Source organism: Athalia rosae, chromosome 1 (genome assembly GCF_917208135.1).
Source record: "Athalia rosae chromosome 1, iyAthRosa1.1, whole genome shotgun sequence".
Taxonomy (NCBI): Eukaryota; Metazoa; Arthropoda; class Insecta; order Hymenoptera; family Athaliidae; genus Athalia; species Athalia rosae.
This window is the reverse complement of record NC_064026.1, coordinates 12,016,432-12,035,008: the sequence shown is the minus strand read 5'-3', so window position 1 is coordinate 12,035,008 and position 18,577 is coordinate 12,016,432. Positions and strand designations below refer to the sequence as shown.

Genomic DNA, 18,577 nt, shown 5'->3' with positions numbered 1-18,577 from the left:
TACCCTTCTGATGTCTTAAACGGCTGGTAATAGGATAAAAAGAGTAACTTCGATACGCTCTCTTCTTTAACATTCAAATGCAAACAGTCTGAGTTTTATTCAGTAACAATCCGATATATAAATATGAGACATTATGACTTCAGAAAATGTATCATTTTTGTTAGAAAAAATCAGAGATGCTTCAAAACAAGTATGTGCATTTCCATTTATATAACTTTATAGTTATAAAAAAATTGAACAAAATTGAAGCAATATAAATCAAAATTAGTTATCAAGTGAGTTTCACTCTTACATCAGACAGTAGTTTAATAAATAACGTAAATAAAACCCTGGGAACTGGGATAAATGTTGAATCATTGTTTGTACTCCGTTGTATGACTAGTTCAAAGAGCAACTGGCCTGAAGGTTCATCGTAAATGCGAGGTAGCTCGATCCTCTGCTAGATTCTCAAAATTTATGAACTTACACCTTTATATTTTACACATTAAGTAAAATAGTACCGTAGATATTAGTTGAGCAAAATTTAAATAAACCATTATTGTTGATTGGATAATAATTCCGACGATGATACAAGGAATTTTTTTTTTCTCCGGTCAAGTTGTAATTTTACATTGTTAATTACCGTTGAAATGTTCGTACCAAGGATATTCAGGTGTACAAATCAATTCGCTGATTTTTAAATTCTTTTTCTGACAGCATATGCCAACGGTAACCAAATATTTTTGAAACCTCCCTCTCCGTATCTTCGTAACTACGACTGTTCATTTTTATCCAATGATAATGCTCAGCCGGCCAATCATTCATTGTTGATAACCCCTTATCGCATCTTTTCAAAATCACATTTCGTCTAACAAATAAATAGCGAAGGTTCTTCGTTGTCGCTGCAATCTCAAGGATAGTTGCTGTTGATATTTTATCACGAATCATCTGGGAAATTGAATGATAAAAATAATTGTATGAATTCAGTAATAATGGTTGATACACGTGTTCGAAAGTTAGGAAAAGAATTAGCTGACATTTGCGTTAACAAAAAAATTAATTTCGTCACCAGAATCGAAACAAATTATAATATCGCATATTTTATAAGTCACGAATAAAAAAATGGATTAGTCAAAGAAAAGCTCCATCAATCACAGATATTTGTGCAGCATTGTTACAGAAAATGATAGTTTAATTTAAAATACAACTGAGCACTTTAGGGAACATCTCAATGATTTCTGGAAATCTACTCAAGAATGTATAGAAGAGAAAAATTGCTCTTTCAATCATCATTAACAGAGAATTATCAAATTCATGAATCGTTTTAAATTTATCGGTCACCTTTAATCCATTATGTGGTACTTCCAAAAGAAAATCGATTTCCAAAATGTGTTCCAGCACCAATTCTGGCAAGTACCATTTACTGCATTCATAGTAGTACTTTCATTTTAGTGTCAGATCTTTTATTTCAATCATTAATTGCTGCTGCTTATTAATGGTAATTAAACTAATCAATACATGCAAAAACGATAAGCACACGCAATTAGGATGAGGGCAGAGTAAAAATAGACTGAAAACAGTGCTTAACAGCGCTGTAGATATCTAAGCACAAGTTGCTACCAATGTGTGAAGTTTCGGGCACGATTTGCAGAATCGAACTAGTGCTTCATCCAATCTTTTAGCAAAGTTTTTGTGCTGGTAATATCTCGACAGTCCTTTAAATGCATAAACTTTTATCGTCGAATCGAAAAAGGCTCCGTGTGATGCCAACGTAAATGCTGAATGCTGTTGTGAAAACGATAAAATATATGGTAATTATTTCAATTGATCTTTCAATTGAAGAAAAATGGCAAATGATTAAAAACTTGAAGATTCATCAACTAGGAAAGTATGAACACAACCTTGGTATTTGGATTATCCAGAACAATGCTGTGGCATGGGATGGCACTGTGTTCAGATAATACATCGATAGGCAAAACTAAATCAATGGGTTTTGAGCTTTCTATTTCGAAGTGTACCCTGAGATGAGGATTGTTTAATTTCATCTTTAACCACGAATTACTTTTTGGCTGAAAATAACGATTTTTATTTATTTCTAGGCCATGTTTTGTTGCACCTCTTATTCCCACAACTAATAATTGCTTAATATTTTACCAATTGAATGGTTGAGTCCACTGGACTATATCTATTTTGTACAATATGCAAGTGTTTGAGTTTCGTGTAGCCGATAAGTTCTATCACATCTTCATGGAGATTCTGCGGACTGATTACAAGAATCTAAAACCGTAGAAAACAAACGCATGGTCCTTTGAATTTTTCCATTGTATATAAATATCATCAGATGGCTTACTACTTATTTTCTCCCAAAAATACAAGAGTGACAAAAGATATAGTTTGAGTTCAATGTGACTAATTTTTCTCGAGTTTTTGCGCATTTTGCTTGCAAACGTTCTTGATCAAGCTAAAAAGAGGAGAACTTACTTTTAAGTTGAGGAACATTCCAACATGAATTAAGGGACACCTGTACCGCGAAGTGTTAATCAATACAAGTTTGGACAATGTTTCTGTGCAAACTGCACAAACGTCATCCAGCAAATAAATCGCCTCTCTGTTATCCAACATCAAGTCAATAAGCTCTAAGCATCTTAGATTTGCCAAGTTTGCCATTAGTCGCCGCAGGGCTTCCAGGAGTTTTCCACCAGTTCCAAAGACTCTGACCCCTTCAGGATCGTCTCTGTTTGCCATATTGCATGGAAAGGTGAACTTTAATCTCCTAATGAGCGTACCCACACCAGCTACAGAGGTGTTATCAGATCCTTGTTTCTCGGCATACCACGATATCATATTCATAAATTCGAATAGATTATAGAAATTCAACATCGGGTCAAAGATAAGGTTTCTAAAATGCCTTCCAACTTTATTCAGGCACATTGAAGTTCTCATGTGATCCAAAATATACTCCCAACCGCTATAGTAGTTGAATTTGCCCCTGGTTAACGTGGTATCTTGTAAAATGAACGTTGACCAAACTCTTTGAAACTTGAATGCATTGTTCCAAGACTTGCAAACCAACGATGCGTAATAACGCTCGCGGATTGTTAGGTATGAGAAAATCTCTTCCAGCAATATGTCTGGGAGATTATTCCAGCAACTGTATATCGTCCTTTGCTTAACTTCTTCCGGTTCTTCTTCAATGTCGATGTACAGTGCTGTTATCATTATATTTGAACCAAAAACAGGAATACAACAATTCATTATACTGTGAGAAAATTCAAAATCCTGGGATACGTTGAATAGAGTAATGATATGTGTAGGGCTATATTGTTGTGGAGTCGAAGGATTTCAAGAAAAAAAAATAAAATAAGCTATCATGGTCAAAGTAGTATAAACTACGTCAAATCATTCTGTATGTTAAATTTCTAGCGGTAAAAAAACCGGCGCAGTTTAAAGCCAGACAACTTGTTGACGAAAGAAAATGTTCATCCGATTGTTTTCATTATCGGTTTATGTCAAACTGACGAAGCACATTCGAGGAAAAAAAAACGAATTATATCTGAGCGAAGGAAAGGTCTATTTTGACATTAACCTATAACCTATAAATTTTAGTCCTACCTTTGTCATGTTCATCAAACTTCCAGCAGCCTTGACTCATTTTAAAATGCAACGTAGAATAAATATAACATTAAAACTCTCTTTTGTGCGCGTCAGCTATTCATATATGATATTTCTAAAAATATACCACAATAGGCAGCGGCCGGAACATATGACCGACTGCCGCCATATTTGTTTAAATAGTCGGAAATACGTAATTTTGCTGGTGCGCAAACAGTGCGCAATAACCAATTTTTTCATCATCGGCAGATGCCGCTGGTATCTCCGATTTAAAATCTCTAACCGTAGGATCGTCCGTGAGAAGTGAGTTTGGTATTCGCAGTTAGTGATCGACCGTAAAAATTATTCATTTAAAGGTAAGACTCGGGTTTTTGTTAGTTTTAAAAATGACTGAATTAGTTCTGTACGTTGCATATTTTCGATCTCCATCATAATATAAGGAAATATTGTTTCAGACGAATGCGTCGCATGTTTATGTTTACTCGCCGAGTCGAGTCGTTGCTTCAAAAGCAGATCAGAGATTTTAAGATATTCAGAGTTTCAAGGGAAATACGATGTGCGATCTAATAGATTTGAGTAGTCCGGACCCCCGGATATTGAAAACTTCAAAACTTGCCTCACCTTTAATCCCAGGACCTGTAACCCCTCGTAATGAGACAGAAAAAATTTTCAATATGGACTGTGTATGTTATGAAAAACGTTCCAGTTTTGACAACAATCCATTTGACCAAGCATTTAAGGAGACTGTGGAATATGCTGCAAAAAAGAATGATCCCTTTGAGGCAGTCCTTCAAAAGGCGCTGCAATCCCAAAATCATAATAATAAACATAAAGAGGATTACACACCTAAGCGTAGAAAGCATAGAGAAATTCTTAAAATGAATAAAACTATGGATGAACCATTACGTGAAATGATGTTAAACAAGAATCTGTGTGACTTAATCAAGTCTTCTCGGAATACAGATGCAAAACAAAGTATTATCAACAATTCACCCAACAAAGATTTGATTATTGATAATCATATAGCAATAAATACTCCCAATGTAATTATCTGCCCACCTTCACCAACAAATGATTCTGTACTGAACTACTCTGCAATGAATGATAGTCTCTCCGAGCTCAGTGAAAACTCAGAAGAAAAAGAGCAAAATTCTAGAATATTAAAAAGAGTTCCTATTTCTTTTGATGATCAAGTGATAGAAAATGGCAGAGCCATTGATAATTTAAATGTGCTGGCACCAATAACAAGAAGATCTCTGTCCCAAGGTAACCAAAAATCACCTGAAACCTCAGCAACCAACAAAATGATATTTCCTCAGAGGTCTCAGTCAGTAACTGATGTTCTTAAATTACATGGTATGAGGAGACCTGAGTCACTCACATCACTTACTTCTCAGGGCAATAGTGATTGTATTAATATGGGATTTCTGGAAGTTGGCAGCTCGGCTACTTCTGAATCATTCGACATTTCACGTATTTCTGCAAATCTCAAGACGAGTAACAGCTCTTATGGCTTCTCCACTTCTCCGAATTCATATGGTACTGCAAATGAAGCTTTCTTATTGGATAGTCAATCATCAGGACTGATGTCTGAGAACAGTCCGTTAATCAAATTGACTCTGAGCGAAACATCCACATCAAAAACAAATAATGCAGCGCAGTACTTCATGAAAATACCTCTACAACCTCCTATTCCTATTGAGGACTTGCAGCTAAAATTTGAAAGACTAAAGTTACAATCATTTGGGAGCATTGGTCGATTACCAGTGGAAACCCCAAATAGCAAAGTTCAACACTTTCTGGGATGCGATGGCAATCCTGGACATCATACATCGGTTACTGGTCTAAATAATAGTCAAAAAGAGGGAATTAATTTGGTAGATATTTGTACAGCTTTGCCAAGAGAAGAACACTACAGTATGAGACAGGCGCGTCTGATATCAGCATCTTCCTCAGATTCAGTATTTATTGTAAGTTTTACATTGCACTTGTCTCTCATTGCCATCGAAACTTGAAATTAGATTAAAGGCATCATTGAATCTTAAAATAATAGGTTCAAATAAAAAGCTCGGTGTAATATCTTTGTTATTTTATTCTGCCTATCTAGGATGATGACAAGGTGAACCAGTCTATATTGCAAGAGGCTAGGCTCCTTGCTCGGACTTTTGATGAAATGGCACAACAGGTCACATCTAGCTGTAAGTAGTAAGTCATAAGATTTGACATTCCTGGATGACAAATTTTGAATTAAACACTGGCGTTCTTTGTATTTTAGCATTCAGCAGTGCAGATGATTTATTGTATAGCGATGCGCAAATGAATTTTGACTGTCTACCCGTATCAGATGACGATTGTAGTGATGAAGTTTCAGAACATAACTTAATAGACTTCCCTGGAACTCCTACAACCGGCACAGATACTAGCAATCCAAATGCGGCTCCTCGAGAGGTTTTAAAAGAACAAGTATTGGGTTCAAATGCATGCAAAACAACTTCAAATGAACTTAAGAATCTCGAAACTGAATTTATTGATCAAGATATTACTGAAAATAAGATAATGGCTGCAACATTGCTTCTCGATCTTGAAAAACTGATCCATAGAGAAAATAATCCAGAGGCAATATCGCTGCTTGAAAGTTTAGAAAAAGTTTTAGGAGTCAAATATGAGAGTAATGCTCAATTATTAGCTACGTGTATTCAGACAAATAACTTGAGCAAAAGTCCAATTAAATGTGGAAGCAAGTTGGGACTTAACGAAAATATAAAACAAGAAACTTTAGAAAGAAGTCATGAGGACAATGACGATATTGGACCTTTGGAAAATGTAAAAATCCTCAACATACATAGTGATGAGAATTTTAAATTGAATTTAAACGTTCATAACACCATAACCAAAAGTGAAAAGTCGATCATAACAGACTTTATTCCAATACCTGAAAATTATGAAAAAATTCCTTCCAATGAGTTCAATGTTAGCTCAGACAACTTGGTAAATAAAGGAAACGAAACCACAGTGAACCACACAGCAGCGCTCAAGCTAATAACAGATCTTAGCCGAATATTGGGTGGATGTGATAATGAATCTTCTCCACTTTCTCTATTAACGAATTTACGACAGGTTTTGAATTTAGCAACGAATCAACTCAGTTTTGAAAACGCCCAGCTGAGAAAACTACAGAGTCAAGAGTCATTTAACCGCATTAATCCTGAAACTTGTAAATCACAAGTAATGCCAAAAACCAATTCAAAAAACGATGATGTCCAACGTGATGCTAAGCTTCAATCCGTGAAAATAAGGCGTTCAAATAGTATCGATTCTGCAGTGACGGTATGTAGATGGTATACTGAAGAAATTTAGTTTAACAGCTACGTGAATTGTTTGAAAATTATAATTCTATGCTAACATAATTCCAGCAACCACCTACTGCTTCGGACTTGCGTAAACGTAGCATGTCTATTAGCGGCTCTCAACACAAAATTTTACTCAAAAGACCTGGATCAACAGAAAGTATGAGACCACGTGTGAAAAGCGTCGGGAAAATGTCAGCCTCAATTTCAATCCCTAAATCAGGTGTGCTTTTGAATTGTATTCTGCGTAACACTGTTCAATACGTTAACATATAAATAATGAATCATTGCATTTATGGATCTTCTAGATGCATCAGATAGATCAACATCAGCAGTACCAGAAGCAGGGAATAAGAGAGCATCTATGGTTGGCAGTATTGCAAAATATAAACTGAAGAAAAAAACGGAGCCAGATGGAGTTTCCGGCAAGAAAGGTCCCCTCAAAGCTTTGATTCCCATAGGGAGTATGCAGAGACAAGGTAATGTCCTACCATTAACAAAGTAATCATTGTTTATTTCTTATACACGGCTACCAAAATCTCCAAATCACTATATATTTTCAGGATCACTAGGTTCTAGAGTAACTCCAATGCCAGTACCAAAAACTCCTCCAAAATGCAGTTCAAATGGAAGATCTACTTTCACAGGGGTCACTAGCAGTACTCCTAATTCAATCATATTACCAGTCGCAAAATCATCACCAAAAGTTAAGCCTGTAGCTTCTTCGACGCCAGACGGAGGACGGAATCAAAAAAGCAGAATGCAGGCTGCTAAAAGTCGAAAGTTTTCTTGCAACATTTCTCCGGTTCCACAAATACCGGTTCGTAGCCATAATGGTAACAGTGGTTCAAAAACTTCACCTGCAAAGTAAGCGCAACACTAATTTCAACTTCTCAATGCATCTTGCTGCTGAGAAGTCATTCAGCTGTACGAAAATTAATTCTTACAGAAGTAGGTGGAACAAAACGCTATCTCCACCCAAAAGACGGAGCACTCAGGAAGCCCAATCGCTCAACACAACTGAATCTGGCATTCCAAAATATTCAGCAAATAACAATTCCAACGAATTTGCAAAGCCTAAAATTCCAAGCTCTCCTAAGCCGCTATCAACCAAGTCTGAGACTCCGAAAAAACAACGCTCTAATGAAAATAAAAGTGGAAGCCAGATACCTCAAAGTCCCTTGAAAACTATGAATAATCAAAATACAAAATTTAAACCTCTCAATTTGGTACGTAAAATAAGTTATGAATGATTTTGAAGTTCATGTAAACTAGTATTTGCAAAGCCTCGCAGCCACATCCGAGGTGGTGCTTATGTCAAATTTATGACCAAAGAAAGTTTTTTCAAATGCATTTCAGATTTCGAAACTCCGAAGAGGAAACAGTGGCGGTAATTTGGCGGATAAAGAGAATTACATGTGATTATTAAACTTCGAATGTATAAGTTATTTTTTTAAATGGTATTCTATATTTTTTATACGCTCCGAAGCAGCATTTTTATTTTACTAACTGGTAACCAGGCGAATCTTATCATGAGCAAATGTATTGTGTCTTGTGTATGGCAGTATATTATTTAAGTAAGTACTCAAATCATTATTTTGGGACCCGCTTTGTGATTCATGTAATTTTTGTATCGAAATGTATTCATGCAACGAATTCATTGAATAATTCTTGCTGTATTTGATCTGGGATTTTTCTTCTCACTACTCAAGCTGAGCGCATCTATATATCAACATACTGATAATTCATAGTTCAAGAGAGACAGTGGAGTATTTGCGGTCGGACGATAATTAGTTTGCCCCTAACATAAGTACCTTGGTAATATCAATATTTTTTTCAATCAGCATACATTTGTGGCCTCAACCACTTGATTATATCTATGAATTCTTCGCAATTCGGACCATTCAATTTCAAATCTTAATACAGCGTGTTGTAATTCCGGAAAAGTTGCGAATCCTATAATTTGACCAAATTTAATTTTTCGATCATCACCGTTGCCTTTTTGACAACGATTATTTAGTCCTTCAATTTAATTTGACATGCTTTTACCTTTCCTGATAAGAGTTACATAGACGAATTATATGATTTATTCACTTATTTTGTATGGTTTTTGTTATGACTTTCGTTGTAGACCGAAATAGAAAAAAGAGGACGCTCGAAAATACGCCGACAGAAGAGCGTCAATGAAATCCGAAAATGTACGATTCTTATAGAATCTCGAACTAACAGATGATACAAAATTAACGCGGCCAATTTTAAGCTCGCCAACGAACAACAGATATAACACCTTAAAACCAAAACAACTCTTGATAGGAAACAGGTGAAATGCCGCGCTAAAAGTGAACGTCTCAAGACGCTCGAGATTTTTGATCCTTCTTATGGCAGTCCCAGAATTTGGAGAATAATCTTCTAAAAACTAACAAATTAGTTGACCTTAACGATAAAAACGGACGATTGAATGAGGCAAACCTCACACGAAAATTTACCAACGTCAATATCGGTGCCCTTTAATGCCCTGTAAACAGTGTAGAAACGCAATAAAACCATAATACAAGGAAGGGACGCCGAATGCAGCGCCGTGGCAGTTGAGCAAACGATAAACCGACCCCGCAAAAACTCCGCCCGCGTGTCCGACGTCCGTATTTCGTGGCCCGTCCATCTTCACGGCCGCACCCGGCCCGCGCTCTTGAGTATTATTAAAATTACGCTGTTAATCATTCACGGGCTACTGTAAGTAGCCTTGCAAATAATTCTGTGGAAGATAACGAACGTATTCACGTGTTTAAACACAAGTGCGGCGAAATTCTTTGTCACACGATCGAATATTTTTGGAGAATACGGCGAGGCGGCGCGGCGCGCCTCCTGTAGAAAAGAGCGCGTCGAGACGCGTTTTGTGCTGCTACTGCTTATCGACATTTGAGAAGCGAATTTTATACATACCCAACAACGGAACATCAATTAACACAATAGAAGCCGGTTAATATGAATCCCAACAGTGTCGAGGTGGTTTGTTAATGCTAAAGCTGTACTTGTTTTAAAACGAAAGATCGTATGCCGTTTATTAGATCCAATATAAATGACCGCAGTGCATATAGGAATTGTATAATCCTATTCCGAGTGTCGACAAGCGCAATTTTGCGCGTCGCGTAGTTCCCTTGTCGTCGTCGCTCTCTTTTATACGCATGTGAGATTACCTGCCGCTTTTCGGTTCCTGTATCTTACTTGCAGTTCGATACTAACAAATCATTCACTTGACCGATACAAAGTCAATTAAACAATATTAGTTCACCCTATTCGACACGAATCTGTCTGCTGCACTGTTACACCTTTTTCCTGTTATTATCTTTTCATCAACTTAACGCACTCACCTAATACGCTGCAGATTCTCAATTATAATAAATGAGATTTTAATTGTTGTAACTAACTGCACAAAGCGCTCTTCGAACGATTATGTCCTACGTCGATATCAGATTTCTACAAACTCCAAATAAGTTAATCAATCAGTGATCTGCGTGATTTATCATCTCGTTTACTGCACCTGTCAAATTTTGGATTCTTCAAGGATATATTCCCCCAGTCGGTGCTCTCGAATTTCTTCGCATCGCACAGCTTATATGTATGAAAATTATACATGCCTACAATAAAGAAACGTAGAAGCACTTGCGTAAGTATGAGTTGAAAACTCAGGTATACACCGCATATGCATGTGAGCACCTGCAGCGCTCTCATCAATTGAATGAAGATATATGGAATTGAATATAAGTCTGAATTCGTTGATTGAAACAATTAAATTCATCATATTGAAGCGTAATATGATACTGTGGTCAACAATCTGACATCACAGGTAATACATTGTATACACTGTATACTGAGAAACTACAAAGTAGCTAAGAAGCAGAGTAAGAAAAAGGAAAAGATAATAATCGTTTGCCCGCAGATCGTGGGTCCATCGATTTTCCGTTAGATTATACTCTATGAGTTTAAATAAAGATGCAGCATCGCGCAGATACGAAAATAATGCACGAAGAACAAATATTAGAAGCAATAGACCTACTTAGGCGGCGAAAAGCTCGCCCAGATGCAGATAGAATCTGTAATTATTTATTACGCAAATGTTCAGTGGATGCGCGTGATACTATAGCGGATCTCCACCGTCTGATTGAAGCTGAGAAAGTAATACAAGTAGACTATAAAGGAAACACGAGTTACCGTAATGCCTCAAAATGGTCGAGGCTGCAACTTTACAAGAATAAACCTGAGGGTTTTGTGAAAGAAAAATTGAATTCGTCGATGGTTGCGGGTGCGGTGGCAGAGTTAGTTATTGCAGAACCGGATTATCTTGATCAGGGTGTACCGGTGGACAGATTAATCGAACAGTTATTGAATGGAATCGCTAATCCTACTACCAGACGAGTCGTTGATGATTTTCTAAGCAAAGAAGTGGCAAGCGGTAATTTGACGAGATTAAATAACGGCAATTATTCGTTGGTAGCGAACTCAGATATGACGCACGAAACCGTGCAAGAAACTTACAGAGAAAATGGTGGTAAAAAAATATCGCAGAATCATCTAACGATGCAGGTGAATTCTTATGATTTTTCCGAATGTGAGGAGGCTGTCACGGATTCCAGGTCAAATACCCCGAGGTTGTCAGGGCAGACGAGTCTCGGACAAGATCAAGAATCTCAACAGGCACTGTGCTATGCAATCGTTGTCGGAGGTAAACAACCTTCGACGAATAATCATAAGGAAGATTATGGATCTAAATCACGTTCCCGATTTTCCGACATCAAAGAACACTCCTCCTCTAACGGAGGTAACAATCAATCTAACCTTAAAAGAAGCTCAAAATCGGAACGAAAACAACGGCTAGAAGTCAGGAGTGAGGAACCTCTTGAAATTGAAATTAAATACGAAGATTATCGCAGGCAATCTAGGGAAGAAAAAGAACGCAGGGAGGAAAGTGAACAACTGAGTGAAGATCGTGACGATGATGACGCAGGCAGAAGTTCTACCAATCCTTCCCCAACTTCGTCTTCGACTAATCAGGGGGGATTCCGAAGTGCTCGACGAAAGGTAATTTCACTTGACAATGCACATTCCCTCTTCGCGATATGCTCTTCAGCATTCAAAAATACAAATTTCTTGTTTTTCTTAGCGAGCTAAGAAGGTGTTTGATCCATCTGACAACAATCTTGTCCGACGGAAACGAGGGCGTCAAGCTGCTACCCAGAATAAACCAGCTCCAGTAATCTCACAGGATTCTCAAGAGCCGGTTAAACCCAGTACAAAGGACGGGCCTATTTGGTATTGCAGTCTCTGTGCTAGGCATAAACAAGAACGACTTGTAGCGTGCCGAGATTGTACTGTGAGAGGTAAACTTTAGCACATTGACCTGACCACATGTTATGCCGTCATGTTTACTAATACGAATATTCACTTGCAGCACATCCCAGCTGCATTTACTCCCCAGAGGAATTGATACACAAATTAGATAGCAGTTGGCAATGTGGACGATGCAAAAGTTGCACAGTATGCTCTGAAACATCAGATGCTGTAAGTTGCTACATTTCTTAAACTCAGAATTTCTTAGACTTGACAGAATCTTTTGATATCTTTCTTGAAGATACAATGGAAGACGTCTGATTTTATTCTAACAGGGCCCATTGGTGACTTGCTATACCTGCGACGAAGCCTACCATTCTTTTTGTCATACACCTCGTATACCAGTTTCAAAGTCGACTACCAAGTGGCACTGTGACAACTGTACGCAAAGAAATTGCAAGCCAAACATTGCTCAGAGTTTCAGTTCTATCATGAGTCGTCCCATTACACCTCCACACCCTTCTATACTGCCGCCCGTGTTGAGCCCACAAGTTTCTCCTGCTAGAGGATCTATGGATCACATAGAAGACGACGGACCAAGGGATGGAATTGACCCGAATATTCCCGATGCTACCGACTGGACGTCTGAACAAGTTTATCAGTACTTTGCCAGGCTTTTCCCCAAGGAAGCTGAAGTTTTCCGGCAACACGTAAGTTTAAGTTATGAATAATGTTGTCTTGAGTGTGACAAATCCAGTGATGAAGAATTATGTAATTTTTCTTTCTCATTTCAGGATATAGACGGCCATTCGCTTTTGCTGATGAAACGGTCGGACGTCTTGAGTAACATGGACCTACTTCTAGGGCCTGCGTTGAAAATTTATCGACATGTGTTGAAGCTGCAGGTGCGGCGAGATGATCCACGTCTATACTGGCTGTAGTGAATCCTCGGATATGCCATATTTTTATTTTGTGTCCATTATTACTGCCTTACAACGATCGAGCATAGCTTTTATAATTGGTATGTTAAACTGCAAGATCGTGTGACTAATTCCAGATCATTTAGTGGATTACTAGAATTCACAATTACATTTTTTCAGTTTTCTTCTAGTTTTTGTTTTCGTTGATCTTTATCTGTTAGATTGACTATGATACTGATCACATGATTAAACTAATGGCAATCTTCGTATAGAAACGAACGAACTTAATGATAATTTTATCGGATCGTTTTATGTACTGATTCAACAAACTATACACTCCTCGATTTTGTACGTAACAGACTATTATGCGTCCCCATCACATTCCTTGTAACAATTTCAGTCGTATCTCTGTGTTGGTATATTACTGTTGATTCTATTTGTGGGATTTCTCACAGACCTAATTCTTCAGAGGACTGATGAAGCAAGGTAATAAGATGTGGTGAAGATCACTCGAATGCTTTTACTGCTGCGAAAGAAATTATGCGACATGATTCATTGTATTGTTAACAACACGTAACTTAATAATGCAGCTTTTGTGAGCACTTGGTCTTTTTGTTCTAATGATTATTGGAATTTTGCTCAGTATTTTAAAATGGAATTGGTTGTAAAATCAGTTTAACTGATTGTAACATTAAGGTAAATATGTTGAATTTATATGATGGTATTGTCTATCATAAATAAAGACTATTTCTATACCTTAATGACATGCTGTGTTTTTTTTTATTACCATTATCACGTGACATTCTTACAGTAGTCGAGTGACGAGTTTCAGCGTGAATCAAAAATCTTTTTTCATTTGACGTATACATTTTTCTTTAAATTGATCGAAACGTATGGTTATTTTTTGACATATCATTAATCAATAAAAAAAGAGGTATTATTTTCTCGTTAACTGCAATCCGGTATCCTGTTGGCAAAGATTATCTTAATTTCTAAATATCCAAGTGAAATTAATAAGGATTTGTTACATTAGTAGAGTCTCATATTCAAAAAGCACAGATACTTGCAAGATCAAGGTGTTCCGAACAGTGATAAGAATTCTGTATTATCCGTACTGAATGCCCCATGTATTGGCCGGCAAAATCTGTTAAATATTCAACACATAAATAAAAATGAAAATACGATTATTTTTACATTCGAATCACCTTGAGTTTTTGAAAGACATTGACAGAAGCTTACGTTAGTAGAATTAAAGAAAAAGGATTGCGCCACTCAAAGGTCTGAAGCACCAAAATGTTTAACACTGCTACTTGTTTAGATTTGGAATTATTAACTTGTTGTAAACTATGATTGCACCTTGTTTGAAACCGTTTATTGCTTTTTCAATTTATTAATTACTCTGTAAAAAGGACACAAGCCTTTGCTTGGCATAAAGAACACAATTAAATTGCATTCGAAATGATGGGGTTCAAAAATTGTAATTACTCAGCATAGTACACCAGTTTGCAAGATATTTCATCCAAGCACATACAAAATTTTTGAATACATGAAAATTCTTTTAGATTCTTCGCATAATGGTGCATCCAGGCCAACTATTTTACACGCATATGTATATCATACAACAGCATAATGATAAATATAATTATCCAGATAGCAATAAGATTGATCATTTTTCCGTTAAACAATGGTATGACTTACATTCTTTTACAGATTAATGTTATAACATTGCATGCGATACTTGATTGTAATATTTGACAAATATTTGTTGTTTTTCTACAGATTGCTCTACAAATGTTTACAGCTATTATTGACATTTTGCTATCTGGGGAATTGAAATTAATTAAAGTTAAGTACGTCGATAAATTTGGTAGAGTAGATATATCACGTTTTTCTAATATTCAAACATAAGCTTAAAATATCTGGTCAAGCGTTGCTAACAACACTGAGTCTGCATTTGCAGTACTCAGAATTTCATCATTACATTTAGGCCTGCGCTTATTTTTGCTATACATGTACATACATAAGAAATTTCTAAGTTTCATAACAGAAATCCGATTCGTCTAAAGTTCATACGTGATACAGAAAATATTTAAACTCATAGATATTCTGTGCAGGTTTTACGCTGGTTAATTTTTATAAAATTATTCAATATCATAATATGTATCTATATACATATAGTTAAATATTTATTAAACATATTCGTAATTGTGTGTGGATATGCATGCACACTTGACGTGTATTAGGCAACAGACCTAAGATTTGTATTTCTAATTGGAAACCTTATTTTTGAATAACTTATTTTGATTTCATCCAACTTGAGGTGCCAATCTATGTTGTATCGCGAGTGATCTCCTGATTGTTCGGTGACTTAGAGTAGTACGAGTAATTACTTTCGAAAGTTTAACGCCTAGACATTACTACGACCGTAAACTTTTTTCTAATTGGGATCAAGAATGACTTGTTAATCATTTTTTTTTTTTGTTTTAAATGCATACAAATCTAGATTTTTACACATGGCATGTATATTAGATTTAATAAGTACAAATACAACATGCAAAACTAATTTGAGCAAGCTAATGCAATTGGGTACAAAATATTTGAAATTTGAAATTCAAATTGGTCAAGCATTGATACATGCACAAGAAAACATACAACAGTGTATCTTTGGAACCTTAATCACAGTTACGTGGGAAAAGTATAAGTGTGGCTTTCAATATATTTTTCTCTTATAAGTTCAACTTTCAATCCCAACCTTATCCTGAAGAGACAAATGTTTCTTTTTTGCATGGAACTCGAATTTTATACAGCAGCAAATACTCCCGACAACTATATTTATACTATGAAAGTCGAAGCGAAAGATTTCCAGACATTAAAATTTGCTGCTGAACATAACTCATGAAATCTAAACTTCAGTACCAAAATATGATACAGTTCAAACTGTAAGTTCATTTTTAACCCGGGTAACCGATTCAGAGGCAACAGACAATATCCAAGGCTATAACCTTTCATGGGATATAATTAAGATAGATTAGACACACAAGTGATCTTTGATCCAGATTTGTTGAGTTTTTGATTCATCACGATTCATGGCAAAATAACAGAACTGCTCACTAATATATAAATTTAAAGAGTTTCCATGTGAGATGAAGGAAATTATTCTTCTTTATTGTAAATACTTGTTTTTATACTTTGTGTCTGAAAATATTTGGTCGAATGCGTTTAAATTTTTATCTTAGATTATTTAAGTTGTTTCATCTGATTGGGAATGTTCTTTCCGATACTTGCTACATTGACATAAAAATTTTGAAATACAGTCAATAATCCACATTCACCATGCAACAGAAAATGATTTTTTGCTTTCCCTCATATGAATGCTTCCTTCGATTATTTCAACATTTGGGAGGCTACGTCTATCTTTTCTACTGAAAATATTCCATTTACTTGGATACAAGTATGGAGAATGTTTTCAAGTCTGAATTGGGTATGCTAATTAAAAGAAAAGTATCCTGATACACAAATAAATTCATGCTGTATTATTCATGTTTTGTGTGTGAAGCATTTTTTTAATAATTTAATATTGCAAAACTCTCAAAATTAATCTAATTATTTAAATAAAATGTCAACAATCTAAAGTTTGCAATTCATATCAATTTCGCTGTATTTTGGTGGTGGGATTTTATTCAATGGGGCCTCATCTAGTATGAGTATAGTCAGCTTATTCGGAGGGCTTGACTTTTCATTTGTTATTTCTTCAGACTGAGTATCAGTTGATTTATCAGATGACAAACATAGCCACAGGGCAGACAACGCAACTGCCACCATTGATGCAGCCATTACCCATTGCGGCATCCCAGTATGTCGTGAGGCACACTGCAGCCAATCAGACCCGGGAATGGAGGCTGATTGCTCAGCTTCCCCAGAGTAGTCCGATGGGATACCATAATCAACAGCCTATGATTTCAGTAAAATACACATAATAATTCTACAGCATTTGTTCAAATAGATTGAAAGTGCAAACATGTGAGTGTCAACGTTAAGCCAGGTTCAGCTTTAATATAGTTGAATTATGGTTTCTCTTTGAATGTATAGATAACAAGAGGAAATACCAAGTTTATATCTGACACATGGAACTTGGATGCAATTATCAGAAATAATCTCAAATCATATTATAAATTGACAAACTTACTAGTCATTACAAACAAATTGGATTTGCACTGAGTGCAAAACAAGATAAAGGAGTAACAAGGTGATTTTTCAATACGATTATTTGCTCTCAAAACAAGAAACATAATTGGTATAAATCTTGTCAGCAAAGCAAATGTCTCAAAACAAATAGTATTATGAATGCTATTGTGAATGTTATCTTACCCCGGAATCTATGGGTACAGTTTTGATATAAGTTTGTGGAAGTTTAAATCCCTCAGAATCCCACCATCCAGGAAGAAGTTCTTTCCTGAGTCCTGGATCAGTGAGAATATCACTTTCCGGCATATCTGGGGACATCAGCAAAATGCTGGAATCGGGACCCTCCTCCACATAAATGGCAACGGAAAATAAGGTTACAAGCTCCGATACATGTTGTTTGGCCATAAACTCGCAGCCAGTGTTACAGGCATAGCGATCTTGAGGTGAAGAATACGCTTCGATGCAAGCTAAAGTAAATCAAATTGCCACATTAATTATAAGACTCAATGATAAATAATTATTATCAATTATATTTGAATTTTCATAGTTGAGTTTGTTACAGAAAAACGCAAAAAGGAATGAATTGTGAAGAAATTATGTTTTTTGTGATTCAGATAACTCACAAGCTTCGCACGCATCTCTGGTACTATTCAAACTACCAGGTTCCAATCCATGACGCAGATCAACGAGTCTAAAGAAGGTACATCCTCGCTGGCAACAGGATTTGAGGTAATTGGTCTGTAATGTGAACAAAATAACGTGAGGAAACCAGTTGGAAATTGGATCTCGCCAAATATGTTTATACGTAACTATAGGTATGTATAAACATTGAATAGGAGGAAAAAAACATGATTACTTACATCACTGAAAGACAGTGGAGTTTTGTCACATAAAGCTACGCACGGGTCTCCTCTATTAACGAAGTTATAATACACGTCAGCGTAAACTAAGTCAACAATTAATACGAGAAATATGGCAACTATTTCTTTATTTCTTTCCATTGCAAGGCAGCGCTCAAATGTCGCAGACCACTACCCCTACCCTTGACACTGCATGAAAATAATTCGCTAAAAAAGGATGGCGTTATCAAACAAGGACGGCGTTAGGTGAATAATCGAGTAAATATCGATTTAATTATGGTGGGAACCAATTTGATTGGACGAGACAATGCTTGAATTAAACAATCGACCAATGAACGTTACGATGCGA

General features: G+C 36.2%; 4 protein-coding genes across 10 annotated transcripts; 2 read left to right on the top strand and 2 right to left on the bottom strand.

Annotated features, from left to right (window-relative positions):
- Positions 1-62: 62 nt before the first annotated feature.
- LOC105687145 lies at positions 63-3,765 on the bottom strand. Of its 4 annotated transcripts, XM_012402544.3 has the most exons (6): positions 3,592-3,765; positions 2,461-3,188; positions 2,134-2,256; positions 1,881-2,048; positions 1,600-1,764; positions 63-927 (listed from the first exon to the last, which is right to left on the bottom strand). In XM_012402544.3, the coding sequence occupies exons 1-6, from the start codon at positions 3,629-3,631 to the stop codon at positions 649-651; spliced, it is 1,503 nt and encodes a 500-aa protein (XP_012257967.2). In that variant the 5' UTR covers positions 3,632-3,765; the 3' UTR covers positions 63-648. The 4 variants fall into 4 exon arrangements, 3 of the variants coding, with proteins under 3 accessions (XP_012257967.2, XP_012257966.2, XP_048512838.1); XM_012402543.3 differs by lacking the exon at positions 3,592-3,765 and having other exon boundaries at positions 2,461-3,585; XR_007278917.1 differs by lacking the exon at positions 3,592-3,765 and having other exon boundaries at positions 733-927; positions 1,321-1,764; positions 2,461-3,585.
- A 33-nt stretch (positions 3,766-3,798) lies between these two features.
- Positions 3,799-8,832, top strand: LOC105687221. 2 transcript variants are annotated; one of them, XM_012402682.3, is made up of 9 exons: positions 3,799-3,947; positions 4,047-5,561; positions 5,699-5,789; positions 5,867-6,918; positions 7,005-7,161; positions 7,247-7,417; positions 7,502-7,805; positions 7,888-8,167; positions 8,298-8,832. In XM_012402682.3, the coding sequence occupies exons 2-9, from the start codon at positions 4,146-4,148 to the stop codon at positions 8,358-8,360; spliced, it is 3,534 nt and encodes a 1,177-aa protein (XP_012258105.2). In that variant the 5' UTR covers positions 3,799-3,947; positions 4,047-4,145; the 3' UTR covers positions 8,361-8,832. The 2 variants fall into 2 exon arrangements, with proteins under 2 accessions (XP_012258105.2, XP_012258106.2); XM_012402683.3 differs by having other exon boundaries at positions 3,879-3,947; positions 4,032-5,561.
- A 771-nt stretch (positions 8,833-9,603) lies between these two features.
- LOC105687175 lies at positions 9,604-13,944 on the top strand. Of its 3 annotated transcripts, XM_012402597.3 has the most exons (6): positions 9,607-10,782; positions 10,876-12,014; positions 12,097-12,313; positions 12,385-12,494; positions 12,599-12,973; positions 13,058-13,944. In XM_012402597.3, exons 2-6 carry the CDS (start codon positions 10,929-10,931, stop codon positions 13,202-13,204), a joined length of 1,935 nt encoding a protein of 644 aa, XP_012258020.1. In that variant the 5' UTR covers positions 9,607-10,782; positions 10,876-10,928; the 3' UTR covers positions 13,205-13,944. The 3 variants fall into 3 exon arrangements, with proteins under 3 accessions (XP_048512812.1, XP_012258020.1, XP_020708650.1); XM_048656855.1 differs by having other exon boundaries at positions 9,604-12,014; positions 12,740-12,973; XM_020852991.2 differs by having other exon boundaries at positions 9,607-12,014.
- Positions 13,937-18,551, bottom strand: LOC105687176 (transmembrane protein 59-like). The gene is made up of 4 exons (XM_012402599.3): positions 18,229-18,551; positions 17,992-18,106; positions 17,552-17,835; positions 13,937-17,134 (listed from the first exon to the last, which is right to left on the bottom strand). Exons 1-4 carry the CDS (start codon positions 18,367-18,369, stop codon positions 16,811-16,813), a joined length of 864 nt encoding a protein of 287 aa, XP_012258022.1. The 5' UTR covers positions 18,370-18,551; the 3' UTR covers positions 13,937-16,810.
- Positions 18,552-18,577: the final 26 nt, after the last annotated feature.